The sequence below is a fragment of the Cynara cardunculus genome (assembly GCF_001531365.2).
Source record: "Cynara cardunculus var. scolymus isolate 2C chromosome LG 17, CcrdV1, whole genome shotgun sequence".
In the NCBI taxonomy this organism is placed as follows: domain Eukaryota; kingdom Viridiplantae; phylum Streptophyta; class Magnoliopsida; order Asterales; family Asteraceae; genus Cynara; species Cynara cardunculus.
In genome coordinates this window covers 35,540,501-35,550,683 of record NC_037544.1, presented here as the reverse complement: position 1 = coordinate 35,550,683, position 10,183 = coordinate 35,540,501, and the positions used below count along the sequence as shown (strand labels likewise).

The 10,183-nt window shown below is 38.1% G+C and overlaps 2 protein-coding genes across 2 annotated transcripts; both read left to right on the top strand.

Moving 5' to 3' along the window:
* Positions 1-3,232: 3,232 nt before the first annotated feature.
* On the top strand, positions 3,233-5,865 carry LOC112501163 (EIN3-binding F-box protein 2-like). Its single transcript, XM_025104831.1, has 2 exons — positions 3,233-3,257; positions 3,718-5,865. The coding sequence occupies exons 1-2, from the start codon at positions 3,233-3,235 to the stop codon at positions 5,586-5,588; spliced, it is 1,896 nt and encodes a 631-aa protein (XP_024960599.1). The 3' UTR covers positions 5,589-5,865.
* Positions 5,866-6,888: 1,023 nt separating this feature from the next.
* On the top strand, positions 6,889-8,832 carry LOC112501045 (glucan endo-1,3-beta-glucosidase 5-like). Its single transcript, XM_025104683.1, has 2 exons — positions 6,889-7,232; positions 7,642-8,832. Exons 1-2 carry the CDS (start codon positions 6,889-6,891, stop codon positions 8,786-8,788), a joined length of 1,491 nt encoding a protein of 496 aa, XP_024960451.1. The 3' UTR covers positions 8,789-8,832.
* The last annotated feature ends 1,351 nt before the right edge of the window (positions 8,833-10,183 follow it).

Genomic DNA, 10,183 nt, shown 5'->3' with positions numbered 1-10,183 from the left:
TAACAATTCACGCAATAAATACACGCTTTTTAATTTAAATAATATAAATTATGATCTGGTTGAAATTCTTGACGTTCAAGTTATTTAATTCTATGGACAACCAACCAACATTAAACCGGGGGAATTTAATTAATCGTTATTAGTTAGCTAGCTTAGGAGACATGAATTGAAAAAAAAAACAGATCAATAAATATTGCGACTTTCATCAAAATGATCAAATAATGCCCAATATATTAACAAAATAGCATTTTTTCATGTTTTACCAAACTAATCACGCGGATCGCCCCCCGGGGGGGGGGGGGGGAATGTTTGACCATAGGGGGGGGGGATCCAACCCTCTTTGACCAAAAGAGTACATAAAAAATATTTTAAATTAATTTGTGGAACCCATATGTATTTGATTTGGGGGACAAAATATCTGGGTTTATTTGAATAGGGAGGTCGCCCCCACCTACCCCTTGGATCTTCCCCGGGGGGCGATCCGTCCCTCCATAGTTGATCATTATTTTCTCTTCTAGTGTAGAAATCGATTTGACAATTAAGGAATGTTTTTCAATAAACGGGGGACAATTTTGACTTTTTTTAAATTGTTTTAGGAACAAATATTGTGGTTTTACTCTATAAAATCAAACACTTCTGCTATCACAACCCATAACCCTTAAACACAATCTACCATGACAACTTTTAACACAATATGAAATCACGTCAAGATTTATAATTTTTACTGCTTTTTTAAACGCATAAATCAACTAACGAATGTTTTTGTATTTTCTTATAAGAGTTATATTTTTTTATAACCACTGAATGTTAATATTTTTTAATAACTGTTGATACGAAAAAAATTATTTGTATATGATTTGGGAGACAAAAATCAGATATTATATCTGAAAAATGTCATATTTTTATAACCACGTACTTTGACCGCTATTTTGTCATTTAGTGGCCTACGATTTGATGATGATTTGACAATCTATTTTGTCTTATTACGTAATATAGGAGGTCGGAGGGGACCATTATCATTATCACCATCCCCACCGACATCCACCACTAGAAACACTCCCCCTTCCGGCATTCCGATCACCCTCGACCATCGATCGCCGATCATCGTCACCGAGCACCGATTACCGTTCACCGACATCCACCATCGTCTGCCGACATCCACTACTGTCTGTCGCCACCTACCATCGTCCATCTCCGCCACCGTCCACTTCCACCGACCACCGTCTGTCGTTCACCAACCACCGTGTGCCGCCACCTACCACCAACCATCGTGTGTCGCCACCTACCACCATCTCCCGCCACCGACCATCGTGGAACAACCACCTAACACTATGGAACAACCGGTAAAAAATTGTAATCTTTTTAATTTAACTTAAAAATATATTTTTTGTCTAGTATCTAGCTTAATATTCTATATTCGCAATATCTCTACCATTTCCATTTATAAATGGTTACCAATTATATTATACAACCTTAAGTAGGCGTTTGATTCATTTTAATTCAGTTTCAACAATCTATAGCTAATGTTTTTGTGTTCCACCATGATTAATAATTAAAACTCAAGTTTAACATTCGATATGCTACCGTAATCTCTCGATATTTTATGACACTACATGATGATAACATAACCAATCACAACCGTAACACCATTAATAGCTGTAAAACCACTATAACAGATAAACTTAATGGTGACAAAAACCCATCGCAAACTATTTATTGAGTCCCTTTCTTAACAATAAATCATACCAATCAACCTTATCAGATACGGTTTTAAGGTTGTGTTTGACAAAACAGTCGATAAACTAGTAAAATTAAGATACATCAGATTTTTATTAAATATAAATTTATCTAGTTTATGTTTTTATTCTCTCAGTAATGATGTGTATTCACATGATTGATGGGAGGATGAGACGGAGATTTTAAGACAACGAATTTTTGTCATTTTTTTGTTGCTTTTCAAGTAAGGTTTTTTCTATTGACATAAAAGTTAAGTTGTTAAACACGATTGAAGAGTTTTTTTTTTTTTTTTTAATTGTAGTATCAAATTTTAGTAAATTAAGGTGTCGTTTACCAAACACTTATCTGGTAAGCGTTTAGAGGTAAAAATTAACATTATCATTTACTTACCAGGTAAGATTTTAGTCCATCAAAACGACATCATATGCAACAATTTACCCGACAAGTATTTACCGTGGTAAGAGGAGTCGTTGTTCTCACTTACCGGGTAAGACTTTTGGTCTTTATCTCGTTCTTACCGGTGAGATTATTGGTCCTTATCATATTTTCCAGTAAGATAATGTGACTTGGTAAGTTCTTATCCAGGTAAGTATTTGATAAACGGTTCTAAGTTTATGAACCGATTATCGCTTATGTTTGAAATTACTTTTTCCAATGTTTTTTTTTTAAATTTAAAACCAACACAAAAAAAGTGCATTTTCCTTCTTATATGTTTTATTGAACTTGTTACTTAGGGATGTTTGGTAGTTGCTGAATGATTTGATACATAATGATTAAGTGGTCAGAATAATTAAGAAACTCTCATTATATAGTGCAAAATGAAATATTATTATTTGGTAATTGTTTACAATAATATTAGGGTGCTTAATGGTTAAAGGAGACTTATGATACAAAATCATTCAGAGGGTTTTAGAACCATTAAGAGACATAACAAACAAGATTCACCTCTTAATGATTCAGAAATTACCTCTTAATTAAATTATTAAGATGTAAACAAACAACCCCTTATCCTTATTTGACCTAAAAACAGGGGTTTTATTTCTTTGTTTGGTAATTGATTTTTATATTTGTAAAGCTCCATTTTTGATCCAAATCATGAAAGACAATTATTTCAAACATACAAATAATATGGATGGGGTCCAAGTGGTATTAGCATAGGAACAACTTGAATATGGTATGGGTTCTTTTAAAGATTCAATGAATGTATGCAACATGCATGTAACATAGAGGTTTGATGGTTTTGGGGGATGTGGGGCCAATGAATCTGATGACTAAACCTCACATATACATACATGAACCACATATACATACACACATATATATATATATATATATATGTATATATACCCCATAAAATGTTCTTCAACAACAACAACAACAAATCTTTAGCTTAAATGCAACCAAATCCTCAAAAGGGTTCATTCAATCAAGAAAACTGCTGATTTTGGTAGAAAGATCTGATCTTCTTGGTGGGTTCTTCTCAAAAGTTACAAAGATGCCTACTTTGGTTAATTATAGTGGTAAGTTACCCCCAAATCTCTTGATGTTGGGGTTTTCTTGATTTCTACCCCTATATTTCTTGTTTTTCATATGAAGGGTTTCTTGATTTCTAGCCCTAAATTTCTTGTTTTTCATATTGGGGGTTTCTTGATGGATAGTTTTGTAATCTGGGTGTTACTTGAATTGTCCAAATTTCCATAAAAAAACCGTTTTTATAACATGTCAAATATGTCCAGGGCCAGAGGTGTTTGAGATTGCTTATTTGAAACAACTTATGTTTTTATTATAAAATTGTTTATCAATTTATTATAAGTTACTTCTTCAAAAACTCTTTATTATTGATTTAGCACCGATATAAACTGTTTATTCAAACACTAAAAAAATTGCTTGTTATTTCGCAGTCAATCCAAAAAACCCTAAATACCTTTGACCTTTGCAACGAGTTTTTACTACATTTTTTAAATATTATTGGATTTACAGGGGAAGATGAACATTGTATGGGGGGATCATCATGTTCCATGGATTGGAGCCGTTTGTTTTCGGTTCTTGATGTTTATAGTCGACCTTCCAAACGGCCACGAATCAGTGACTCGTACAGTCTCTTTTCGGATGATCAAGACACGAAACCATCGATCGAAATCCTTCCCGACGAATGCCTTTACGAGATCTTCAGGCGGTTATCCGGCGGCCGATCCCGGAGTGCCGCCGCTTGTGTCTCAAACCGCTGGCTTACGCTCTCGAGCAACATCCGAAGTTCCGAAATGGTCTTGGAAGAAGTCAAAATCAAGAACGAACCGTTGAATGCCGATGAACACGAGAGCGATGGGTATCTTTCGAGATCGTTAGAAGGGAAGAAAGCAACGGATACTAGACTTGCCGCCATTGTGCTCAGTACGTCTACCCGAGGTGGATTGGGAAAGCTTTCGGTCAGGGGAAGTAGCAGAGTTACGAGTATCGGGTTATCGGCGATTGCCCGTGGCTGCCCGAATCTTCGGGTTCTTTTGTTATGGAACGTGCCATTGGTCGGAGACGAAGCTTTGATCGCGATATCGAAAGAATGCCGTTCGTTAGAAAATCTCGATCTTTGTCATTGTTCTTCGATTTCCGACACGGGTTTAGCTTCAATTGCGGAAAACTGCCCGAATCTCTGTTCGTTAACAATCGAATCCTGCAAAAAGATTGGAAACGAGAGCCTTCGAGCTGTTGCTCGAAGCTGCCCGAATCTACAATCGATCACCATTAAAGACTGCCCGCTTGTCGGAGATCAAGGCGTTGCTACTCTTTTTTCATTGGGTTCTTCGGTTCTTTCGAAGGTAAAGCTTCAATCTTTACACATAACAGACTTATCGCTTGCTGTGATCGGACGTTACGGGATGTCAATCACCAATCTTGCGCTCACGAGCCTTCGAAATGTGAGCCCGAAAGGCTTTTGGGCAATGGGTAATGCAAACGAACTTCGATCTTTGATCTACTTAACGATAAGTGCTTGTTACGGAATCACAGATTTGAGCCTTGAAGCGATTGGAAATGGTTGTGGATCGTTGAAGCATATGGCGCTTAAAAAGTGTTGTTTTGTGTCGGATAACGGGTTGGTTTCTTTCGCAGAATCCGCTCGTTTTCTCGAAGTCTTGCACTTAGAAGAGTGCAATCGGATCAGCCAACACGGGATTTTGGGAACTTTATCGAATCAAAACTCAAAGTTGAAGTCTTTTTCGATAGTGAAGTGTATGGGAATCAAAGATCAAGAACACGAAGCGGTTGACTTTTCCGAAAGTCAATCTTTACGGTCGTTAACGATCAAGAATTGCTTCGGGTTTGGAAACGCCAATGTGGCAATGGTCGGGAAGCTATGCCCACATCTGCATAATCTTGATCTAAGCGGGCTTTGTGGGATAACGGATTCGGGCCTTTTCGAGCTTCTGACGACCTGCAGTCCCGGACTCGTGAAAGTCAACCTTAGCGATTGCGTAAACTTGACCAATAAAGTGGTGGTCGATTTGGCCAAGATCCATGGCGGATCGCTGGAAGTTCTTAATCTCGAGGGGTGCCGGAAGATCGGTGACGAAAGCTTGTCGGCAATCGCGGAAAACTGTTTCTTACTCAAAGATCTCGATGTTTCAAAGTGCGGAATTACCGATTTTGGTGTTTCGTGTTTGTCTCGTGGTCGTCAGACGGATTTGCGGGTTCTTTCATTATCGGGTTGCTCGAAGATTTCAAATGCAAGCTTGTCGAGTCTCGAGAAGCTGGGACCGACCCTTTTGGGACTGAACCTCCAACGATGCAATTTGATCAGCAGTAGCGCGATCGAGTCACTTGTGGTTAATCTTTGGAGGTGTGATATACTTTCGTGAACCGTAAACGAACCGAACCGTTTCAACCCCAGCCCGTTACGGTGAACCTTATCGAACCAGGTGGTCTTGTGGTCCAGTTTTTGCAGGCTTAATTGGCCTGTTTGCGACTCTTTTACTGTTTGGACCTATGAAGCCATGGTGCTTTGAGAGTTTGCTGTTTTTAGGGTCTGTTTGAGGGGTGTGGCTTGGACCATCTTGGGTTAGGTTTTGTGACCATCTTTTTATAGAAAGTGTCTTATTTTCCCAATTTTAAGGGAAAAAAAACTTACATTTTGTTATATGTAATTGTAAGGGGCTGTTTACCAAAATACTTACCAGGTAAACACTTAACGGTAAATTCAACACTATCGTTTACTTATCAGACAAAATTTTATTCATTAAAACGCATCGTATGCAACAATTTATCCCGATAAGCGCTAACATTGGTAAGAGTCCAAATTAGTTGTTATCACCTTTTCATCAATTCTCCAAATTAGTTGTTATCAATTAACTTCTAATAGAAAATTAAATAAAATATAAAAGACAAAGATACCCTTTTTGTTAACGGCATAAAATTAATTTAACGGGGTTAGTTATCAGGATGAACATCAAAGTGAATTGCAAAACCACATGGACGAAAAACGTAGTTTACTCTAGAAATTTAAAATAAAAAATAGTAGAAAGACGAAAATGCACTTGAGTTAACGATTGAAATTTAACAAAAGTCAGTCTCGGAAACAAAAACCCGAAGGAATTACAAACCACAGTGTTAAAAACCTAATTTCGAAACTACAATGACCAGAGTAGCAACTTTGGTGGTTGAAATCTTTTTTCCATGTTCAGTCCAGTTCTAGTCGTACCAAACACTAGACATACAACTTGTCATGTCAAACAGTGGGCGTCTTAATCACTAAGACCAACTATTGTTCACCTCGGTTAATTCGATCTACTACACCTTGTGTTTGGGACATGCAGTCGCTTTCGGTTGATCATAAGTTGCTCGATCATTATGTAACAACAAAGGCGTTTCTGACTGTATAATACGATATCGATAAAACCCATCTAAAATACATGTTTTAAAACACCATTTTATATGTATTTACTGTAACAAAAAAGCAAATTTATTCCAAATTATCTCTCACAAATAATCTCTAGAACAAGTTAACTCAAAATTGATTCATTTGGTAACCCAATTGCAAATGGCATCCAATCCCTTTTTCACCTTTTGTGCAATGCCTTGCCTTTACACAAAGTTCCTCTTAACCTTATATCTACAATGTTGTTCACCCCCAAACCTTTGTAGCATTCTATTCCCACAATAATGGAATCATACAACTCATCATTTTTGTGGACTTTAATGGTTGTTTTCTTACTAAATATCAGTTTTTTGTCGGTTCAGGGGCTCGGGGTGAACTGGGGTACGCGTGCAACGCACCCTTTGTCACCCGATATCGTTGTGAAGTTAATGAAGGATAACGGGTTTGATAAAGTCAAATTGTTTGAAGCCGAGCCTTTCGTGTTGGATGCACTTAGGAATTCGGGAATTCAGGTTATGCTTGGGATTCCGAATGATTTCTTGGCAACGTTAGCAAGCGGTGTCAGGGTTGCAGAGGATTGGGTGACGAAAAATGTTTCTGCGTATGTTTCACGTGGAGTCGATATAAGGTTAGTGTACATTCTTTGTTGGAGAACTCAGTTATTCGTTTGATATATTCGGATAACAGGGAGATTTAGGGTATGTTTGGGATTGATTATTTGAAACAACTTATATTTTTCTACAAAAGTCTTTATCAACTTATTATAAGTTAGAATGATTTAATCTATCCAAAAACTTCTTATTACTGGTTTGACATCGATATAAATTGTTTATCCAAATACTCAAAAGTGCTTATTACTGATGTCACATCGAAATAAGTCAATAAATTGTTTTTGTAAGCAATCTCAAACACCCCCTTAAATGAAAACGTTAAAAAAATTGAAAACGTGAAAACAAATCTCAACCGTTAAAGACGGTTTGATCCACGCCATAATTAACCAATTTTTAATAAAACAATAAATTTTTGGTGTTGTTTAGGTACGTAGCGGTTGGCAACGAACCTTTTTTGAAGACGTACAAAAATATGTTCACAAACGCAACTCTCCCGGCGGTTCAAAACATTCAAGCCGCCTTAATTAAAGCCGGTCTAGGCCGGCAAGTCAAAGTAACAGTTCCACTAAACGCCGACGTTTATGAAAGCTCCTCCGCCGGCGTTCCATCGGAGGGCAATTTCCGGGCAGATATCCATGATCTCATGATCTCCATCGTCCAATTTCTAAGCGATAACGCCGCTCCGATCACCATCAACATCTACCCTTTCCTCAGTCTCTACGCTGATCCGCATTTTCCGATCGACTTCGCTTTCTTCTCCGGAACAAACGCACCCGTCGTCGATGGCTCGGTCTCGTATACGAACGTGTTTGATGCCAATTATGATACACTCGTGTGGGCCCTCGAGAAGAATGGGTTTTCGTCGATGCCGATAATTGTTGGCGAGATCGGGTGGCCAACGGATGGTGACTCGAATGCGAACCTACAATACGCTCGGAAGTTCAACCAGGGTTTAATGAGTCGAATAATACGAGGACAAGGTACGCCGAAACGGAAAACCCCACCGGACGTTTACGTGTTCGGGCTGATTGACGAGGATGCGAAAAGTGTAGATCCCGGGAATTTTGAACGACATTGGGGCATTTTTAAATACGATGGGAGTGTCAAGTACAAACTTGACATGGGAAAGAACCGAACCTTGGTCCCAGCTAAAGGGGTCCGGTACTTTCAAAAACAGTGGTGCGTACTGGCACCGGGGGCGAGTGAATCAGACCCTAATTTGGCTGATAGTATCAGCTACGCTTGCACTCATGCTGATTGTACAAGTTTAGGTTACGGATCATCGTGTAATGGCTTGGATGCTCGGAGTAATGCATCGTACGCATTTAACAAGTATTTTCAAACGTTAAACCAACAAAAAGGAGCATGTGATTTTCATAATTTATCGGTTATTACGAAAATCCAGCCAAAAACAGGAAAGGCGGGCTGCGAATTTGAGATCATGATCGATCTCGGGAAGCACGAGAAGGCACGGAAGACACCGGCATCGGCAGCGGCCGGGAGATTGCAAGGTTACGGCTACTTGGCAATCGTTGCGTTTCTTTTGTCATCGATCGTTGGATGGGTTTCATGAGGAGTTTTAGTTTTGAATCTTACAAGATTGTATTATAAGTGTATATTTCTGGTCAATAATGAAATTAAGAAGTCAAAGTTTCATTGGTTGAAATCCAATGGATTTACGTAAATTCGATCCAATCTAATCATCTATTGAATATCGGATTTTGTTTGGTAATTATTTACAACGAAATTAGGATGCTAAATGGTTAAAGGAGGCCCAAGATACAAAATTGATCATAAGGTTTTAGAACCATTAAGAGACAAATTTTTTTGTTAAACAAGATTCACCTCTTAACGATTCAAAAACTGTCTCTTAAAGAAACTATTAAAAGGTAAACAAACAACCACCTGGATATCTAACCCGCTATGCGAGCCGACTATCTCATTACAACCACCCTGCTTTGCTGGTAGTCCGAAGTCACCGCATTTGAATCTCCGTGGTTATAAGAAGATTTTTATTCCTCTTTGAATTTTCAAGATGACATATGGAACGTTGTATTCAAGTAACAAATGTTTCAAAGTTAATATAAGCTATTCCAAATGTGTTTGTATATATATATAGAGAGAGAGAGTGTGTGTTTGTTTCAAATACAACCTATCGCATTTGTACAACCAATACAACCCAATAAATTGAAATATTTATGGAAATGATGAGAGTTCATTTATTATGATTTAAATATTTATGGAAGATGAATACAATTCATTAATTATGATTAATACTTTATATTACGAAATAATCAAAACTTCTATAAATTACATATTCATCAAATTAAATGGACGGTTGAGATTGAGTTGTATTGGTTGTACAAATATAAGAGATTGTATAATAACTCACCTCTCTCTCTCTCTCTCTATGTGTGTGTGTATATATATATATATATATAGCCCGGAGTCACCGCATTTGAATCTCCGTGGCCACAAAGGGATTTTTATTCCTCCTTGAATTTGAATTTGAGACCTCCTGGTATATTTGATCTTTGTAGCCAAACTCAAACCAATCAGACACCACCCTTGTGATTGACCAACTAATTTTTTATCATCTAAGATAGCTATCTCGATGGTCGACGATGATTCAGATTGGCAATTATGGACTGTGGTTCAAATTCCTTTAAAATATGCAAACCAAACACTCTCTTAAAATTTATCCCAATATTTATCTTGTATTTGAGTAAAGTTACACACCTGATGCTTTTAGAGTCAACATTGAAGCCAAATTTTGGGACCCAATAAATAGTGGTCGAACCTAGAGATGGTCAAATGGGCCCGGCCGTAACCGACGGAGGACCGGGACCGGGACCGGAGAGGGACCGGGACCGACCGGGACCGGTAGGGACCGGTTGAGGGACCGCCGGTTATGATCCGGTTAGGGTTTTTGACTTTTTTGGGACCGGGACCGGTTAAGACCGGGACC